This window comes from Rhinichthys klamathensis, unplaced genomic scaffold, assembly GCF_029890125.1.
Source record: "Rhinichthys klamathensis goyatoka isolate OS25496 unplaced genomic scaffold, OSU_Roscu_1.1 h1tg000147l_1, whole genome shotgun sequence".
NCBI lineage: Eukaryota > Metazoa > Chordata > Actinopteri > Cypriniformes > Leuciscidae > Rhinichthys > Rhinichthys klamathensis.
In genome coordinates, this window is record NW_026606682.1 from 1,974,014 (window position 1) to 1,996,285 (window position 22,272).

Consider the following 22,272-nt stretch of genomic DNA (forward strand, 5'->3'; position numbering starts at 1 on the left):
ATGAACAAGTAAATATCCAACACAGATAAATAAATAAATAACTCCAATATCATCCAAAATGGTACAGATAAACTGTGTCCCTGATCTAGGTTAATGTTAATTTCTGCATATACCAATACATTTTACCATTTCAACAAGTTGTATAAATTAGGTAATGTATAGTGAACAAACATGTCATGAATTACCAATGAACAATAGTGTATTTATAAATTAATATTAACCTACAGTAATAAATGCTGTAAAACATTTTTAGTTTGTTACCTGATGCAAATAATGTTTAACGAATTAACCTTATTGTGAAGTGTTGAGTAGAGGACATGGACATACAACAAACATTACATTAATGATTTTTTTTTAATGAAACCCATCCCACATCCTGAACAGAACGACATAACCTAAAAACAAGTTAGATAAGTGATAAAGTAGGAAATAACTACATAAAATGCAAACAATAAATCAAATTCTCTGATTGTATTGCCCTGAAATGACTTGTGTTCTGAAAGACAATGTCTCTTTAACATTACTGAAACTCATGAAAGTGTACAACCATTACTTAGGACTAATCTTAACATATTCCCTGCCATAAACAGGTTTACGGTCGTTGTATAGTGGCTAGCAGGAATAACAAATTTTGCTGTCAAAGGTTTTTGTGTCTACTGGGTGATCAAACTAAGCTTTTAGGTTACATTTCAGGTGAAGTGTATCATGAAAATGACAACTGTTTTCAATCTCAGATACACTAAGAGTCTCTAGAGTACAGTGACCAGTGCACAATACAAATACAGTAGGATGATGAATACAAAGTGACTGCTGTTTCAGTGAGGTGTAATGGTAACATCACTTTTAAAGTCAATACAGATTATGACATGTTGTATAAAAGGCAAATAACATATAGGTGCTATTTAAACTTCAACCCTACAGTAAACGGCAAGAACAAATCAACCAAACAGAAGTTCTGTGAGTACAGTGAGCTCAACCGGAAAATGTTTCAAACATTAAAAAGAAAAAGAAAAAAACATTTTAATGTATGATACCTTTTCATAATATTCCCCTTCATTATTTCACTTTTAAATATATGCATTAAAATACTCTCCCTGTGAATGTAATTAAAATTTAATTTTACCTCAGGTAATGAGCATCACCAAAGTTTAAAGACGGCCAAATAATGTTCTCTCCACATGATTTAAATATGGCCAAATAATGTTCTCCACATGATCAACCTGAAGCCATCACACATCCAATTGAATTAAACATGAGATTTCTTGAATTTAGTGAGGCACAATTTAAAGCAGTTCAATTCATACCTTAAAATATAAAAAAAACTTCTTACAGTACTGTAAAAATTTTCTAATGTATCTCCAACCCAAAGAGGAACATTAAGTAGTTAAGCTGTTTAAGTACATTTTGCATACAAATAGTAATTTCATCCTTAATGTAAAATAGTGTTTCAATACAATGCAGGAAACTAAGATGAAGCACCAAATATAAATTTTGAGGGATTAAATGTAATAAATTCATTATAATAACTAATTGTTCCTAATACCCCCAGTTTCCATGCTCAAGTGGATTTTTCCTTCAAAGAAGATCTTGCACATATGAATTTTACACGAGGATGACAGTAAACTCCCTGAAAGGAATCAAAAGTGCCACTCTTTACTCTTACATCTAAACAGAAGGGTCAGTCGCTGGTGTAGCCCATTACACATAATCATTGTATGTGTGAACTTTCACACAGTCTTTCTTCAAACAAACAAAATTTCAAAATACTTCTACCACAAGACCCACAAAATGAAGAGCACCCGAACTAAATCTTACATTTAAAATCTGAAAAGATTTTGATGACATTGTGCTTTACATTATTGCCGATGCAGATTAATGATAATTGTTAAATCCATACAAGCCTTATGACAGAACTCAGATAAAACACAAGAAAATCAAGACTGAAATAAACAACCCTAACACACACAGAAACACACACATTATTTCCTCTGCCTTAAATACAACCTTTCCCTTGATCTACTCGTTACAGACACTTTCTGCTTGTCAGTTGATATGTGTAAAACACGTCCGTGCAAGTTACCGTAAAACTGCGTGCGACATAGAGAGGTCTAATTGCTTATGCATATTCTAAGTGCATATAAAGTGTAAAGCAAATTGCATATTTAAATACTCATGTCAATATAATGTAAAGCGCAAATGCTTCTAAATACAAAACTCGTAACACATGTTGCACTAGTGCAAAGCCATCCACGCTGCACTGGCCCTCCGGTCCTGCAGTTCTGCTTCTCACCACAGGGGACTCTCTGCCAGATCTCTGCATGACGACACACAACAGGACAAGCGTTAGTTTGGGAAGAAATGGTGCATTTATAGATGGCAGAGGGTGAAAGAGATGGATAGAGAGGGAAACAGACGGAGGGGGGTGGAGGTGTAGAGTTAGGAAGAGAAAGAAAGAGGGTGAAGGAGAGAAGTGAGGGAGAAAGGGTTTTAATGATGCTGAAAATTGGCCGGTGAGCGCTGACTACCCTCTCAGTAAATCATTGCTACAGCTTCCTGTCAACTTATCTGTCCTCTTGTCCTCCCCTCACAGAACTCCCGCTATCCATTCTCTCACTCTCTTCTCCCTCACTAATTTTATGAGGTGGTATTCAAAACTTCCATCTCCTCACCATATTCGGACTGTCACCATAAATAAAGGCCTGCATTAGCGTGTGCGAGTGTGCAAAGACAGAAAAAGAGACAGACTGTGACAGGGAGATATAAAGAGAGGCGTTGGGGAGAGAGAAGGGCCGAATGTTTTTTGCGACAGTGACATATTTACTCATGTGGGTTGTGTAAGAGTATATGTGAAAATCTATCTGAGCCTGTGTCTGCAGGTCACAGATAACGACAGTGTGACTGATGGGGTTTATAGACAGTGAATGTGTGTTTGTGCGTGCTGTACCCGAGGGTAGCGTCTCTGTTGTCAGGCAGGAGAAGAGCTGTCTCCTCTCCAGAGCTGTGTCCTCCTGACAAAGCAGCCTCATACTCCTCCTCCTGTAAAACACACGTAGTCACATATGCATGAATAAAGGGCCTATTCACTACAAGTCTGAAGAACAAGCACAACCAGATTTCTAGAACGTCATAGTGTGTCTCTATGAACTATTTCATACTGAGTTTGAAATATAAATCTGAAATCATCTGAAGTTTTTTTTCTTTACCTGAAAGCTAAGGGTTTTTTATTAGTCAGTGCCAAAAAATCTTGCCAACCATTCAGAGATTGACAAAAATTTGGCATCTGGCTCAAGTTATCTCTATGAACTCCAACACATTGAGCTTGAAATATTATTAAGTTTTATTTTATTCTGAGCCTAGGTTGATTCTCATTCTCTGTTGAGACTTTGTTTGATGTGCATGTAAAAATTATTCATTTCGAAATGATTTTCCCATTCAGATTCCTAATCAAACCTAATCAAAAAATAAGCATCCACCTTATTTTTCAACATGGAAGTAAGATATTTTCTGTGAATGTGCAAGACTTTTGATTCATTTGCCGCTATTAATAAAACTAGTGTTTATAAATATGATAATGAATTAAAATATGATAAGTACCCATATAAAGCAGTATGGACTGTTTTGGACAGGTAAATTAACTGACACCGGAAGCTAGTCACATTTAGGTTAGAAATGGCTGTTCCTGCTCATCACAAAATTAGGTGGATACAGACATTATTGAAGCTTTAACCCTCTACTGTATCATAAAATTTCTATTATAAACTAAAAACTAAAGTATTTTGTAATTGCGCTGTTTGGTAAAGTTCTAGCAAAAATGCATTTTAGAAAGATAAAATAAAAATACAGTAAAACAAAGTGAACAACTTGCAAGAGTTTGTACACCATAATTGTACACGTGATAATTCATTGCATTATTCATGTTTTATATCTAGGGTCTTTGAGACCCCAAGCACAGTAATTTTTAAGTAATGCCTTTTTATAAAGGGTGTTGAAATCCTTCACTTCCCTAGCAGACACTTCCCAAACTGACCATGAGGGTTAAAGCATTCAGAAAATCTAATTTTACTCAGTGAAAACTTCTGTATCCAGAGAGTTGGTTATTGTTTGGATGTCAGAAAAATGAATAAATGAATAACAATAAATTGTATACTTTAGCACCTTTCCAGAACTCAACGTTGCTCGTAAAGTAATGCAAAAACTTTCAGCATCTTACATCTGTGAATAGCTTTAGTGAAAATTGTTAGCAAATATTTTATAGCTACTTTCTCTTGTGTGTTTTTTTATCACATCAGATTTGATGTGAAGAGGCCTTGAGGGTGAGGTCACATACAGCTAAACAAACAAACAGTGAGCCAATTCTTCCCTAAATGTTTTTTATGTAACCACAAAAATATAATATTTGGATATGCGATGGATATGCCATGACTTAATGACCAACCCTCACCGACTCAGAGCTGTGAGTGTGTGTGTGAGCACTGGGCTGGTGTGGAGATGAGAGGGGTGCAGGTTGGCTGATGACCACCATGTTCATGCTGGAGGGGTGTCTGGGAGAGGGTGGCGGGGTGGCCGGGAGCAGCAGGTCGGCCTGGGGCTGCTCGCACAGACTGTAGTGTTTCAGAGGCCCAGAAGAGTGTGCGTCCTGCAAGGCCTCGGGGTTCTCATCCTCAGAATCTGACAGCAGTGGGCTTTCTGCTTGACCTGAAACCAGGAACGGCAGATGAGCTTTCACAAGTGTCCTAATAAGTGTCTGTGACTGCCCAAATTATTTTTTAATAAAAATATTGTGATTATTTTGATTGTGATCATATCATAATTATGTGAATGTAAGAGAACTTACATTAAATTTAAAAAATAATATTGTAGAATTTACCATATTCTTCATGTCAGCTACACATCCAAAATAAGCTAAAAATGTGATTCTGATTTAATTCAACAGAGAGCAAACAATATGACAAACCTTTATATGTAAACACGCTTAAGTTGGAATTGCATTCATGCAACAGATGCCTGTAATTAGTTATAGAGCTTAAAGGGATAGTTCACTTTGAAATTAATTTTTGATATGTTTTAGCTTATCTCAAGGGCATCCAAGATGTAGGTGTCTTTGTTTCCACAGAAGTTTCAATTTTGATATTTTTAGGTCAAACCGTTCTTGTCTGTCGGTCATATAATGCAGGTCAATGTTCACCACCTTAAAGAGCATGCACAGAGAAGTCCAAATTAAACATGATTTAATGACTCGTAAATGTAAGTACACATTGATGACCTAAGACACGAAACGAGCGGTTTGTGTGAGAAAACGAACAGTATTTATATATCGTTTTGACCTCTTGTAAACACAGCCACGTCCAAGTGATCTGAGGGCGCGGGCGCTTCGGTCTGTGCGTTACAAGAGGTAAAAACGATATATAAATACCGTTCGTTTTCTCACACAAACCGCTCGTTTCGTGTCTTAGGCCATCAATGTGTACTTACATTTACGAGTCATTAAATCATGTTTAATTTGGACTTTTCTGCATGCTCTTTGAGGTGGTGACTATAGACCTGCATTATATGACTGACAGACAAGAACGGTTTGACCTAAAAATATCAAAATTGAAACTACTGCAGAAACAAAGACACCTACATCTTGGATGCCCTTGAGGTAAGCTAAAACATATCAAAAATTAATTTCAAAGTGAACTATCCCTTTAACTGTTGCAAATGTAAATATAACATTTTTGACACTAAGCAAATCTTGATTTTTTTTTTTTTTTATCACTACTGCTTAGTATGATTTTCCTTGATTTGCAAAACTAAAACTGTTGTGTAATGCTTGCTGTTGTGACTTTTCATTATGGGCATAAAGTCTGAACAACTTTGAAGGTTGCACACTGGCTAAAAACCTGTTCGACTTTACTACTAGAAATTGTGTAATGCAAACCAATTAGATTGTAGATTGCCATTGTGGGAAAATGTTACATTTTTGTGCAGAATATGTCAGGTGTGAGCGGTCTGAGGTAAAAGTTAATGAGTCTAAAATAAAGCAGTGTTACATTATGTTGTTTTGTATGGCAGAGTTGTGTGCTTCCGGGAGGTGGGGTTGGTGTGCTGTGTTGTACGGTGGTGAAGTCTTGTAATTGTGCAGGGCCGTATAACGCAGTGTTGTGCAGTGGTGTGTGGCATTTTATGATGTGGCTGTCTGCCGCCTGGAGTTCTGTGGTATTGTTGTGAGAGGGCAATAAAGAAAGGAGACAGACTCACAATAGTGTCGTTGTGTAGTGATGTTTGTACAGAATTAAAGAAAGCACAGTGACTCACTGCTCTGCAGCAGGGCCGTCTCACTCCATTTAGAATCGCTCAGCACCTCCAGCCTTCTCTCCAGCTGACGGCTGTACTCCATCACTTCCTGCACACACACACAGTTAACAAACCTTACATTGTATAGAATGTCACACTGTTATGTTTAAAATACCATACTGTCCGTCATCCTGTCCCTAAATCAAGAGCGCACTCATCTTAAGTATACGTAGATTTGTATTTGCAATGTTGTGTTATTTTTGTTAATTCATTGTTACATCTATTTGCAGTTTCCTTTTTTCTTATTTTAGCACAGCTATAGAGAAAACTGGTCACCTTTTCAAGTAATACACATTAATATTTATTTTAAACCCCTACCTAAAATCTTTGTAAAACTGCTGTATGTTTAAAAACGTAGCTTAATATATTATAAATATTCTGGGTCATTTTCAGTCTAATAAGGTCTGTGACACACCAAGCCAGCAGTCAGCCGTCAGTGAGCATCTGTCAGGCTAGTTTTTGCTGTGTGTTTTTACACGTCGGCGACAACACAGTTGACTTTCATTGCTGCTAGTTATTTGATGTCGCCCTGGTGTGTCAGGCTAGAACGGCCAGTTGGAAAACATAGAGCATAGAGCAATAGAGCAAAGCAAATAAACATTCAAGATACACATTTATGTTGAAGAATAAACATAACAACATTAGCCTACATATATAACTCTTCTGAGTTTTATTATATAAAGTTTTATTCAAATTTTAACCTTACATCATGACTAGCAAAAAATGTAAAGTTACTTTCACTTGGTACCCCCAACAGGGATACCATAAAGGAATGCCACATAACTGCATATGCATGACCACACGCCTATGTTGATGTTCTGCAAACTCCATTCATGGCCATTACATATGTAACATACTAACCAGATGTTCCTCAACCTAGAAAGGATCATTTAAAGTTTATAGCTCACATAAGATTTATTTACTTAAGAATTCATGCAAAGGCTACCAAAAATACAAGCTTCAGATTTCTGTGTTTAAATCCATCTGCCCACTCCCCCTGCTCGGTTTCCAATCTAAGTGTATTTACAATGTGGAATATTGCTTTAAACCAGGAGCTAAACGCTGTCAGACACACAGAGAGCAAAACATTCTCTTGAGAGACAGATTGCATCTGGTGGTTAGGACTGGTACAACAGCATGTTTCTGTTATGCCTTCAGGCTCATGTGAATGAGAGGGTTGTTTACTGATAAATTGAAGACAACTTCACTGAGACTGAGAAAACTTTTTAAACTTTTTGGTTGACCTGTGAGAACCAGACTTTAAAGAGAATATGATAGCACGGTGAGTTTTGTGAGAACAGCAGAGATCGTGCCTGTATTTCTGTCTGCAGCTGCTCCTTCTCTTTCTGAGCCACTCTGAGACTGGCCTTCAGCTCCTGCAGCTCACGACGAGTCTCGCTTAACTGAACCTGAAAACACAAGAGTACTATCAAGTACATGTCTTTAAATATTTAGATTCACATTAAATAGCAAATGTAATTCATACCTTAATTTACATTATATAAATCTGTAAATGGCCTTGTTCTAGGTCACTAATCAAATGTAAGCAAATATGTGATATTGACCATGTTAACTCCTACAACGTGTGCTGTTAACAAACACTGAAACAGATGGCACTAAAAATATTGACAACAAGAAAAACTTACTTGAAAAACTTGAAACTCTTTACAGTTGAGATAAGGCTACATGTCGTTGTTTCAAAGAAATGTGTTAAATAAATGTTATACCCGATTGCAGTCTTTCTCTCGTCCCAGCTCCACTACTGCTTTTTCTCTCTCCATCCTCGCCTCTTGCAACATCTCCTCCTTTTGCTGGATCTCGTCATTAAGGCGTTCCAGGCGGACTTTGTCCATCTGACAGTTTATGCAGTCACTTCAATTAACTACAGTTTTAAAGTTGCCTTTGTGTTTTTAAAAATAATTTTTGCTCACACTACCTCAGTGTTCTGCTGCAGGGTCTCTCTCTCCTGTGCCCAGTTGGCTCTGCCCTCTCTCAGAGACAGGCTTGCATCGGCCAGCTGAAGTGTGAGCTGTGCGGCCTGCAGACGGGCCTGATGGAGCTCGGCGTGTGTGGTGTCCCTCTGAGCAACCATGTCTCTCAGCTCCCCCCTCAGAGTCTCCACACAGCGTTCACTCACATTCAGGCGATCTTGAACACTCCGGAGTTCACTCAATGCCACTTCATTGGCTGCCTGATCAACAATGACAAAGATACAATCCTGTCATGCTAAAAAGATGTTGTCAGTCTAGAGGCAGTTAGCGGGCTTGCATGTCTTCTAGCATCCATCTGTTCTATTTTTTTTTTAATTGCTGGACTATACAGACATGGTTCAAATGCGCCACATCTAACAGTTTTCTCAGCATTTCATGCTGACTAAAACGTGTGGTGTGACCAATTAGAAGAAGATGGGAAGTTGTATACAGTTGATATTTAATAAAAATCAAATCACTTGCAAAACATACACTACCATTCAAAAGTTTGGGGCCAGTAAGATTTTTTTTTAAAGAAAAGAATAGTTTTATTCAGCAAGAATGCTTTAAATTCAAAGTGACAGTAAATACTACATTGTTACAAAAACTTCTATTTCAAATAAATGTTTTTCTTTTGAACAGCCCATTAATCAAAGAAGCCTGAAAAAAATGTTTAATGGTTTCCAACAAAAATATTAAGCAGATTCAAGATTGATGATAAAAAATGTTTCTTGAGCACCAATTCAGCATATTAGAATGATTTCTGATGGATCATGTGATGCTAAAAATATGCTAAATTTTAGTGATGCTAAAAATAAAATGAAAATTCTTACCAAGCCAAATCCTTTGAAAAGTAGTGTACACTATAACATAATATATTTATATGTTGAGCGAAAAAAAATATTTTGCCAGAATGGTCATCAAAGTAGAAAGACATGCTTTCTGCCTCCATATGGTGCATTTACAACATCTAACAGCAGGGAATATGTTAATCAGTCAAACCCCTTATTAATAACATGAACTTCATGGATAAATGGCATCAAGTATCTGTTCTGAGACAATACACCCTGTGTACGAATATCCAATGTGAAAGCTGGGATGGGAAAACTGCTGGAGTGTTACCTCCTTCCTGTGAGCGCTGTTGAGTTTGTGTGTGAGGGTGGTGATGGTGTCTCGGAGCTGTAGAGCATGTGTATCTCTCTGGGCCAGTGAACTTCTCAGACTCTGAAACTCTGATGAAAGACTGTGCAGCTCTTTCTCTGTCTGTTCCATCTTTAACTAGTATAATACACAAAACAATGGCACAATAATGACCATGTAGTTGTGTTTATGCTTATTTGTGTACAAGTGTTAGCTGAGAAACCTTCAGGTTCTCGTGTTCATCTTCATCTTCCTTCTTCTGAGTTGATGCTTTCTTGGCCCGTTCCCTCATCCTACGCAGAAACAGCACACAGGAGAACCAATGAAACCACGTGACTCAAAGAGACAATATGACCTTGTTCACAGCACTAAACCAACCTCTAGAAGGGGTCCAATGTGTCTTGTATATATAATTCAATCACATCAATGACATTTGGAGGAAGTCAAAGATGCATATGGCCACAATATATGAAACAATTATGTCCTGATGTGTCCCAGAGAACACAGGAGAACTACTTTCTTATAACATGTACAAATTAAACAATGAAGTACAGAAGTACAGCTTAAAACAACAACACAATTCAATACTCAAGTCATCAACATGCAGTGTATAGAATATGTGTGCAGCCTTTAGTCATTTAAAATTATGTTCAGTGTGTATTCATGAAATCGAAGAAAATCTTAAGGAAATCACATCAGAAGTTGGAGAAGTCATTGGAGATTAGTCAAGTAAAGATTAGTAGAGATTAGCACATTAGTTGTATTGGAGATTAGTCAAGTAGAGATTAGCACATTAGTTGTAAACAAACATACAACACAATCAATGTAGTGTGAATCACAAACAAATAACTCTGATTAGCTCTTATCTGTTATTTTTAGTAAATAGTGATGCACTGAAATTAATTTTTTTTTTTTGGTTTCGATAAAACGAAAATAAAGTTTTGGTAATTAAATTTAGGTAACTGGGTCATTGAACTCGGTATTATATTCAGGGTGTCGTCATAGTAAAGTTCTTCGGCAAATAGGTAGGTACTTCTCGATTTTTCAGCAGAACAAATTGTACATATTGCTACTGTAGCATCCTTGTCTTTATTTGAAAAAATATGATTACCAGTGCGTACGAAATTACCAGATTACTGAGTGCCCTGTTACAGTGTTTACTTTTTATTCACATATTCATATATATTTAAACAATTACTTTATATGTGAAAAATGCTGTAATAGGATTGCAGATTCAAGAAGTTGCCATCTAAAGTATAGCATGTTTATTTTAAAGATTTGTTTTCTGATTTATTAAATATTGATTAAAATAAATATAAAGTATATTTGTATATATATATATATATATATATATACACATAAAAATATCGGCTTTATATCGGTCTCTAAGATATCTGCATCGGCCATCAAAAAAACAATATCGGTCGACCACTAGAGCTGATTCTTTCAATGAATACCTCCTCAAAAACACAGGTTATCAATTTGAATTAGTCTCAACCGCTGCCCTGCATAATTTACAGCATCAACAGAGAAGAAATTTCTTTCATATGTAAAGCAAAATATTAATTATGACTGAAATACACCCAAATTAATTGGAATCGAATCTGTTACAAATGTGTTAGGCTGGGTATTGATTCAAAGATACTTCAAAGAGTAGAAAACAAAGCCTCTCACCTTTCTAGGTCAGTCTCTCTCTCCAGTCCTCTCTGGGTCAGTACTTTAATGTCCTCTTCTAGCTCTCTGATTCGCTGCTCATTAGCTTCTTTTTGAGTTAGCAGGGCTCTCTTCTCCTCTGTCAGGGCCTCACCTAAATCCTCAACTTCCTAAAAGAGAGAGGTGTGATGGTAGTGAGGTATTTAAACTAAACTGTAACACTAAAAATCGTTTAGCAGTTAGCTTTCCGCCAGTGTGTGTGAGCATATACACCACAGTAAACACAGTAAAGACAAAATATACACAAAACCATGACCCAGGGCTGACCACACAGGCTGATGGAATGAGTGTTTACACTACCTTCTGCTTCTTCTTCATCTCCTCTACTTTCTCTATATATTCTCTCACTTCCTCCTTCAGCTCGCCGATCTTCCTTTCCAGCTCCTTGCGGCTCTGCTCCCAGGAGCTTCTGTCTCTCTCTCTCCTGCCTTTCTCCCGCTCCACGTTCTGGTCTGCTGCTTCAAGAGCCTGGAGCAGCTCAGCACGCTCCTTCAAACACTCCTGCAGACGTCTCTGTTTGGAAGAATGACAGAAAAAGATACAGATATTAATAAAAAATACAAATGAAGAAAACCTAGTTTTAAAAGGTCTGTCAATGTTTAATTATTTACCTTATATGGTAAATAAAATATAAACCAAATTAATTATATATATATCAATATTAGCTGTGAAGACATGGCATTATTGTAACACACCAAGTAAATCAAACAAATTATATAATAAATCATTTAATGTAATTATTTGGGCTGGGTTTCGGCAAGGGCCTCACGATTCAATACATGTGTCACGCTACGATATATCACCATATATTGAGATACGATACATATTGCAATACATTTTTTTTTTTAAATGTAAAAAATAATAGTTCAAAATACAACTTGCTGTGTGGTATGTGTATCACATTATATTGATAACTCCACAGAAAAATAAAAACTTCCATTCCAATTTATTAGCAAATCTATATGAATTGCAGTGCCACTGAACTAGCCTGACTTCGTCATACTCATATTCTAGTCAGAATGTGAGTCTGATACTGCTCCATAGGGCTATGATTATGAGGCGTGTCTTAACCAAACCAGGAGAGAAAAAAACTCTGCACTCAATTGGATAGACCTACAACCAATCAGAGCAACGAAGTAAGTGACGTATGTTGAGCTACGCATAGTTGTCAACAGAACTCAACTGCACGCACGCTGGAAGAAGTAGTAAAATAATGAGTGTTTTTTTCTTTAACTTGGTCCTCCATGAGTGCGACCAAAGGAGAAACCACAACGACCACAGGGTTTTCATTGCGTCCCATCTTCTTAGCGACCATCGGAGCCAGCTGATAAATTAAACTTTTGCCGAATCCCGTAGGGAGGACGGCAAACATCTTTCCGATCGACAAATGCCTTGATTGGAGTTCTCTGTTCGTCTTTTAAAATTAACGGGCTGTCGAGTTCTTTTACAACAGACGCGATCGCGGAATCTATACATCTCAATTCTCCAGCTGCAGTCAACTTTGAGGGAAACCAGTTCAACCCAAGCGTTCTTTGATAACGTGATGATAACTGCAGATCATCTGTCCATCATCGTATAAATCCCGCCCTGGCAATTTGATTGGCCCGGCAATTTCTGAACCGATCATAATTACTCCTCAATGTATTGAGTCCAGAACGAACTTCCCGACCAAAAAATGTTGTGGGCGGGGTTCGGGCTGAAAAATACATTTATTTTGATGAATGTGTATCCAAACAGTTGCAGTCCCCTGTGACTTCCATAGAATATATTTTCATACTATGGAAGTCAATGGGGAATTCTTCAAAATATCTTCTTTTGTGTTTAGCACAAGAAAATAAATTAATACAGGTTTGGAACAACATTAGAGGGTAAATAACAGAATTTTCATTTTTGGTTGCACTATCACTTTAAAGGGTTAGTTCACCCCAAAATGAAAATTCTGTCAGTAATTACTCACCCTCATGTTGTTCCAACCCCGTAAGACTTTCGTTCATCTTCGGAACACAAATTAAGATATTTTTGATTAAATCTGAGAGCTGGATCACTCCTCCATAAGCTTCTTAGACATTTTAATCGTCCATGATCAAAAATCGTGATATCGCACACCAAAGTGCACCCACACGTCGGCTCAGCAAGCTGGAGGCGCTCATATTTTCCGCCATGCTTGCTCCCACTTCCCACTGTTAGCTTTGTAGATTTCGAATCGGCGATCTACAGGAACTGAGCAGGTCGTTTGACACACAGAGGGATTTGATGACATGTTGACGTCATTTTAAACCCGTTTAAAACATTTTTTTAAGTATCGATAGTAGAGGTTGGAATATCGATACACTATCGTGAAAAAAATTATCATGATAGTTAGCTGTATCGGTATTTTTGCATAGTCCTAAAGTTTATTGTTAAATTTATATAATTTAATTAATTATCTCAAATGACTTCTTGAATCACATATGCGATATCAGTAACAAAACAGCATTACTGACTTGGTTGGAAAGCTCTAAGCTGTTCATGTGATTCTCAAACCACACAACAAAACTGCACATTGTGGAAATGTTAAAAGGAGACTCTCTGTCTGAGGTCTGTAGTCTTCTATGGATTAAAGTATCAATACACTGGGACATCTATTCTATTTTACCCTTTCTTGGACAAACAACAGTGCATCTCAGAGCTGTCCAAAAGTATGAGAAATCCCTTTTATTGTAGTACTACATACTGTAGTTTAGCTAAAAAAAAAGAAGAAATATATTATAACCTGGAAGTTAATAAAAAATACGGCAAAATGGTGTATTAAAGGTGACCTATAATTCAAAATTGAATTTACCTTGGTATAGTCAAATAACAAGAGTTCAGTGCATGGACATGACATAGAGTAAATCTCAAACTGGACTGTTTTCGCGTTCTCATTTAATTCACGTTTATGAAAAACACCCCTGAAAAACGGTCGGTTCTCCACACAATACCGACTGTGACGCAATAGTCGGGATCATTAATATGTACGCCTCCAAATATTTGCATAATGCCAGCCCTCAATGCCAGGCGGAACTGCGCAGCCGAAGCATGGCAGTTGCTCAGTGTGGATGTACACATGAACACAAAAGTATTTTTTAGTTCCTTCATCTGAGCCTCTGAAGAAACAATGGGTTAATTTTATTTTCTCTGGAAATTCCCAAACATTTCACCGACTGTTTCCTCAACTTGGGCCAATACAGAGCTGGCCTCGGATCGAGCTACCAAGCAACAATTTCTGATGTGTAATTGTTCAAGTTCAGACAGGTAATCTTTCTCTCAAAATCGTTCAATACTGTTTATGCATCAGTAAGTCAAGCCAGTGACTAAAATATCAGCTTCACATCGTTTCTTTTAGTAGGATGAAAATAATCGTATTTAAATTGTGAACAAATTATATACAGAAAGGGATCAAAGAACAATCTTTCCACACAGCGCGAGTTTATCTGGACACTTGCCAAACTCGTTATGAAATCAATGACGCACGTTACTGAACAACGAAGCTCTTACTGTATTTACATCATCGTGTTTGCATTGGTGAAAGCAGAGAAAGTGCAGAAACTGCTTTGCAATGATAAGATCTTCATTCTCGCGATCAACACACTGTCATCTGCTCAATGCTCATCACGGCAACATTTTATGTGATGGGAATAGATCTAAATACTTTAAAAACATCTCACGATTCGTTAATCTCGAGAGCTGTTATAGTAAAAACGTATAATAGCAGTAGTAAAAGTATTCGGGAGAGAGTTTCACATGTAATGCGTTGCTATTTCATATGCAAGCATGTCAGCCAATCACAGCAGTGGCCGCGGTTACACTGAATCCCACAGCAGACACGCCCCTTCAAACAAAGTGTTCAAATCAGAGGCTAAAAGCAGGCTAGGAAAAATGCCATTTATTTCTAAATTATGATTATTTTTTATCTAAAAAACATACTAACATTATAAGGGTAACCCAGGAAACATTATAAAATAATAAAAAAAAAACATTCTAGGGCACCTTTAATTTAAAAAGCCTTTTTTCACTGTGATCAAAACTTGAGACCATTATCATTTAGGCTTCATGCTTACAATCACACACTTGTACCAGATTACCAATATTGTTTGTTTTACATATTTATTTATGATATATGATATACTGTTTAATTTAACTATCTATATATACACACATATATATATATGATTGACTGCAAGGTATGCATTCAAATCGTTTAATGCACAGGTAGTTCCAATCAGTTTTATCAACATTCTATATTAATGCATTGCTTTCATTTAAAGGTGACCTATAATTCAAAATTGAATTTACCTTGGTATAGTCAAATAACAAGAGTTCAGTGCATGGACATGACATAGAGTGAATCTCAAACTGGACTGTTTTCGCGTTCTCATTTAATTCACGTTTATGAAAAACACCCCTGAAAAACGGTCGGTTCTCCACACAATACCGACTGTGACGCAATAGTCGGGATCATTAATATGTACGCCTCCAAATATTTGCATAATGCCAGCCCTCAATGCCAGGCGGAACTGCGCAGCCGAAGCATGGCAGTTGCTCAGTGTGGATGTACACATGAACACAAAAGTATTTTTTAGTTCCTTCATCTGAGCCTCTGAAGAAACAATGGGTTAATTTTATTTTCTCTGGAAATTCCCAAACATTTCACCGACTGTTTCCTCAACTTGGGCCAATACAGAGCTGGCCTCGGATCGAGCTACCAAGCAACACTTTCTGATGTGTAATTGTTCAAGTTCAGACAGGTAATCTTTCTCTCAAAATCGTTCAATACTGTTTATGCATCAGTAAGTCAAGCCAGTGACTAAAATATCAGCTTCACATCGTTTCTTTTAGTAGGATGAAAATAATCGTATTTAAATTGTGAACAAATTATATACAGAAAGCGATCAAAGAACAATCTTTCCACACAGCGCGAGTTTATCTGGACACTTGCCAAACTCGTTATGAAATCAATGACGCACGTTACTGCACAACGAAGCTCTTACTGTATTTACATCATCGTGTTTGCATTGGTGAAAGCAGAGAAAGTGCAGAAACTGCTTTGCAATGATAAGATCTTCATTCTCGCGATCAACACACTGTCATCTGCTCAATGCTCATCACGGCAACATTTTATGTGATGGGAATAGATCTAAATACTTTAAAAACATCTCACGATTCGTTAATCTCGATAGCTGTTATAGTAAAACGAATAATAGCAGTAGTAAAAGTATTCGGGAGAGAGTTTCACATGTAATGCGTTGCTATTTCATATGCAAGCATGTCAGCCAATCACAGCAGTGGCCGCGGTTACACTGAATCCCACAGCAGACACGCCCCTTCAAACAGAGTGTTCAAATCAGAGGCTAAAAGCAGGCTAGGAAAAATGCCATTTATTTCTAAATTATGATTATTTTTTATCTAAAAAACATACTAACATTATAAGGGTAACCCAGGAAACATTATAAATAAAATAAAAAAAACATTCTAGGGCACCTTTAAGTGCACACACACACACACAAACATTCAGGAGCACAGAAACTTATCAATGCTGCCCTGTGACTTTTGGCGCTTTTCCACTGCTGGTACGGCTCAGTACGGTTCGCGCGGCGCGGCACGGTTCGGCTCGCTTCGCTTTTCCACTGCTTGGTACGACTCGGCGCGGCACGCTTTAGCTCGGTTTGCTTTTCCACTGCAGATAGTACCGCTTCAAAGTGGGTGGGATTATAGTCGGACCGTAGTTTATCCGCTCCTCGGCAACCAACGAGACGAACGTCTGCACTTCGTCCACTGACCACGATTCAGCCATTTCTTTTTTATGGAAGTTTTCTTTCTTTCTTTTTTCTTCAAGCAAGTCAAGCAAGTAGTTTTAAAACAGGTGCTACAGCGGTGGCTGTTGTCTACTGGCTATTTAAATCTAGGGGGTTTAGTGTCTCGTGTCGCAAATACAATGACGCTGATAGTGACGATTCTGTCTGTCTGACCAATCAGTGATCTGTAGTGTTTTCACGTCACATTTTAGTATCGGTACGGTACGCTTGGAACCTCAACAGACCAGGTACCATTTAAAGCGAGCCGAAGCGAGCCGTACCGTACCGTACCATGCAGTGGAAATGCGCCATAAGTGAGCCGTACCGAACCGAGCCGTACTGTACCATGCAGTGGAAAAGCGCCAAAGCATGCCGTACCGAACCGTACCGTTCCATGCAGTGGAAAAGCGCCATTTTATTGATAAAATAGCCTTGCCGCTGAATCATTTCTCAGCAACAAGGGAGTAACACCAAATGCACAGCTTCATTATTAGTAGAAGGATGCTGCACAGACACAGGCAATTCACACGTGCATCTCTCTCTGTCTTGATAATTAATTCAAATACATGCTAATGTAATCTTACTGCACTGCTTTATCTCCATGTCTGATTTAAAGTGGGCAGAATGCTAGATCTAATGAGCCGTAACTGACCAAATTATCCATTATTTTTACCTTTCTGGTCAAATATTGTGCTGCAAACATCAATAACTTGTTAATGTTGGCAAATGGCCATGGTATAAGCAGGATAATCCATGGCTAGCTGTGCATTAAACAATTGGAATGCACTCTGAAGAAATGCATGTGTTGTGTGGTTCTTTTCCTCCACATCATGCATTAAAATCGCTAGCACAGCTAGCCGTGGATTATCCCTTATCATGCATACGGAGAGAATGCTACAGCCCTAGGGAACTGCCTATACTAGGATCTGGCATTGTCTTACGTTGAAACATATCATTTGTGTAATGATGGACTGAATTACAGTCTTCACATATTCTGTGAGTTCATCTGACCTGCAGTAGCTGGGCTCTGGGGATGACCAGCAACATGTCTTCGCCCACTTCCTCTCCTTGGCCCTCCTCCTCCAGAGTCATCAGCTCCTCCATGGGCTTTGGGGCTGAGAAGGTAAAGGCAGTGCTGCGAGAACAAGCCTCTCCCCTTCCATCCACATACACAAACTGGTACTGCTGAGTACTAGGCCCTGGTAGGTAGGACGCTGAAGAGGGGAGAGAAAAAGGATGCTGTGAAAGGCCAAACACAGGCCAAAAAAACTATAAACAAAACAATTGTCGTGTGGTCTCAGATTTTTAATATAGGCAAATTGTATTTGAATATTTCCTGTCTGGTTATTCATAGTGACAGAAGTTTGGAGATTTCCTACACAATCACATGAAGCCAGGGCCACTGGTGATGACCTCATCTGGCTTCTCCTAAACGCACTCTGTCTCCATCACCAATATTCACCACAAAATACAATGCTGCCATTCTGCACTGTGCAAATCTCAGCCCAGATGATACTTTCACATGCGCTTGCAAAAACTCGGTCTAACACTGTTCACAGTTTTGGGGTCAGAAAGTTTTTTTTGTAAAAGAAATTAATACTTTTATTCAGCGAGGATACATTAAATTGATAAAAAGTGACAGCATAGATATTTACAATGTTACAAAAGATTTCTATTTAAAATAAGAGATGTTCTTTTGAAAATACCATTCATCAAAGAGTCCTGAAAAAAAATCACGGGTTTAAATAAGCAGATGTTTTCAACATTATGATCAGCAATGTAGCACCAAAGCAGAATTAAATTGCACTTTAAAATATATTAAAATGCAAAGCATTTATTTTAAATTGTAATATTTCACAATATTATTGGTTTTACTTTATTTTTAAATGAATAATGCAGCCTTTGTTAGCATAAAAGACTTTAAAAAAACTTCTGAATGGTAGTGCATGTTACTTTAAAAGAGCAATATATAGCGCGCCCACACCCTGCAGTTTAATTACTACGGATGTGCTTTTCAGAAATAAGCTAGTCATTAGGTTGTCTCAAAGATGAATTAACCACTTGGTTATAAGGAAGCCCTGAATAAATAGGGCCCACTAGACACTGATCAGACATGTTTCTTAGGGGGAACATGTTTCTTCACACACGATACACAACAATTTAGAGAATAATAGCTGTGCTATATGTGTGATAATGCACGCTACAGCACACCATAACAAAACCTTTTAAAAATAAATTGCATCTCTAAATTCATTCTTTTTAAAGCATTGCCAAAACGAGGATTTTAGGTTTATTGTTTAAAAAAATTGTAGAGAAGCAAATCAATCTAGGGTAATTTGGGAGCATCCTATACCCCTCCCTACTAATAATTAACAACAGGCGAAATCCTTTGTGGCATTTTATCTCTTTCACAGGTCATCTGAGGACAAACATTTGCTAATGTACTGAATGCATTAGCCCAGCAGTTGGGTGAATCAATGCAAGAAACTGTAATTAGCTTCTTTAAATGTCCCTAAAGCACACTATTCTTTATTCATACTGTATTAAGACCATCAGCTGACTTTCAAGAGGGCTTGAACACCAAAATCAATGCTTCAGAAACCTTGGAAATTAACGCAGCAGTTCACGGAGGTCCCCTCTTTGTAGTTGGATGGTGCTACTGCCCACACAAACGTATGGTAGTCCTTGATTGATGACCAGCCAACCTGGGGGTAAAAGAAAACAGATCAACTTTAATAAAGCAAAAGAGCCACATCAGTGCTGAAAAGTCCTGGAGATGGCTCTCTCTTACTTTAAATAGTCCAATCCAGTCATTACTGGCCCATGTGTGCTGTGAGTTGATGGTGTAGTGGCAGTCCACTCTGCTCTGAGGGAAGTAGCAACTTCCGACATTGCGAAACTCCACCCCGCATGTCTTCTCCATGTCAACAGAATAGTGATGCACCTAGGTAGTTATTAAAAATAAAAATGGAAATATTTAGTCTAAAACTATTTTTCTCATTCTCAAATAATATGCATGCAGTTTTATGGCGTCATTACATGAAATATTCATTTTACAACAAAAAAAGGCCAATGAACTGCAACAAAGTTACTAAAAATGGTTTTCCAAAAAATGTAATACATACTTAGTAAAATACATAATACATACAAAATACAATATGTTAAATTTTTTCCTAAAATCCTGATGTTAAGAAAAAGTTCAAAGACATGTTACTTATGTGCTTTGAAGAAGTGCGGCTGAGGTAAAAGGCAATACAGGACTTGTTTTGTCTTAAATATGCTATCTATATGTGTAGTCATCTCTATCTGTATGCCTTTTCTGTCTCTATCCAAATTCACAAATATACATAACTTTAAAAGGAATTTTAAACAGGATTTAATTAGTCCACAGAAAATTGTATGGATATTATTAATGTGGCTTACTGAGGACAGTAGGGGAGAGGTGAATGTGTTGCGCAAGTGAAGAGGTACTGTTTATGTTAAACTAGATGCCGAGTTCCTGCGGATGACTGATGAGGAGTGCACTCTCTCACCCCGGACACACATCAGCTCTTAGAGAGCATTTGTGACAGGCTGTCAGGTGCCACAAATGCTGTGACTGACTGTGTGAACTGTATAGATTACAAGTAATGACAGGTGGGCCCATCATTAGCAGCACCTTATAATAAACTACAAACTCCATATTTAGACTCTCCATGAACAGACCAAGGACGTTTTCTGACGTCATCTGTCTGATGTCAGAAACTTGCAGCTTAACTCCAGTGCTCAGTATCAAGCTTTATCTTAAAATAAATACCAAGGATAATTTGATTCCTCAACATTTGAGTCGTTTAAAATAAAATAGATGGTGAAATTAGTTTTTTTTTTAAACACACTAGATAAACACAACATTTATTTTAATGTACTTTTAATATTACTTGACACGTGACACCTGATTGTTGTGGCATAATAATTGCTGACTTACGAAAATAAACTCTTTCTTTGCATTGCAAACAATCGTGGATGGCTATTGCAAGCGAGGCCCAAAGTTAGAAACTATCTCAAGTTACTCGGTACAGCATGACAACAAGAAGAAAAACAATGCATAAGCAGATCTGACACTTTGTTACAGCAGTTAAAAAGAAAAACATGACAGCCTTATAACATTGTTATCGTCAATACACATTCCATGGGACTGCCTCAAATGGGATTAGATGTTATAAACATGGCATGCTTTGTCTTTAGCTGCGTGCTACTGAACATGCTGCAGTTTTTTTTCTCTTTTTTTCCTTTGTGGAAAAACCGCAAACGTCGTATAACAAAACTCACCCAATTTAGATTAGATAATCAGAACAATGTCCTCTTGAAAAACGATGTTCGGTCATATAGGAGAAAACATGTATGAGACTGATGACAAGTGTAATTTACACCGACACATTCGCCGAGATGAGCTGTGCCACGAACATCTCACAACAATAACAAAAACAGAAGCATGGGTGCTTTGGAGAGGCACGCTGCATTGTGGGAAATGAAGTTCTATCACTGATTCTGAATCATGTCTCAGACACTCAAAAAAACTAAAATCCCCATCTGTAATGAGAATGCTTTGAAGGTCGATGTGAGAAGTCAAACGTCATGGTAACGGTACAGCGATTGAAGCTCTGATTGGTTCACATTTCTCATCGGATTCTCCGTCTTAGTTTCTATTGGTTAAATGTGTATGTCAATCAACTCTTGGCCAATGCGATACGTGTTCGTTAAACACGCATGGTGAAAAGCAACACGATTGCGAAAAGAACTAGTCTGACTCATTTCCGCGAATAGGCTCTTTCGAACAGTTCGAAACATCGATTCAGTGATTCATTCATTTACGTCTCATAACTAAGTGATATTCTTTGGAACAAACTCTGGCATGTATTTGTAGTGTCATACAATCAATTCAACATATTCGCTGTATGTTCTATTTGTAATAATTTTACAAATATGCTACTCTAGTAATAATATATCGCCCCATCAGTCAAATCTTTGGCAAACTTAAAATGCGCACACTGTCAGCTGAGCTCACTCGTGGGTTCTTGGTTTGCTACAACATTGACATGTCAGAAAGAGACAGCTCTTGGTTCAGTGAGTCGGTTGACTCGAGAATCACTCGACCTGTTTGTTCGTTTCGAACAAAATGTTCGGTCCGTTAAAAAGATCCGGTTCAGAAGAGCGATTCGAATGTGTCTGGTTTCCAAGAGACATGTTATATAATATCATAATATTCGCATACACAATATAAAGCACCTGCGTGGGACATACAGGCTATCACTCACATGCTT

The 22,272-nt window shown here is 37.7% G+C and overlaps 1 protein-coding gene across 2 annotated transcripts; it reads right to left on the reverse strand.

Annotated features, from left to right (window-relative positions):
* Window positions 1–1,281: 1,281 nt before the first annotated feature.
* Window positions 1,282–21,493, reverse strand: calcoco1a (calcium binding and coiled-coil domain 1a). 2 transcript variants are annotated; one of them, XM_056257971.1, is made up of 15 exons: window positions 21,281–21,473; window positions 19,764–19,916; window positions 19,575–19,677; window positions 17,984–18,186; window positions 11,460–11,672; window positions 11,121–11,269; window positions 9,670–9,739; window positions 9,429–9,584; window positions 8,273–8,527; window positions 8,064–8,189; window positions 7,650–7,745; window positions 6,298–6,385; window positions 4,442–4,695; window positions 2,945–3,036; window positions 1,282–2,314 (listed from the first exon to the last, which is right to left on the reverse strand). In XM_056257971.1, the coding sequence occupies exons 2-15, from the start codon at window positions 19,893–19,895 to the stop codon at window positions 2,287–2,289; spliced, it is 1,965 nt and encodes a 654-aa protein (XP_056113946.1). In that variant the 5' UTR covers window positions 19,896–19,916; window positions 21,281–21,473; the 3' UTR covers window positions 1,282–2,286. The 2 variants fall into 2 exon arrangements, with proteins under 2 accessions (XP_056113946.1, XP_056113947.1); XM_056257972.1 differs by lacking the exons at window positions 1,282–2,314; window positions 2,945–3,036; window positions 4,442–4,695 and adding an exon at window positions 5,942–6,193 and having other exon boundaries at window positions 21,281–21,493.
* Between the last annotated feature and the right edge of the window lie 779 nt (window positions 21,494–22,272).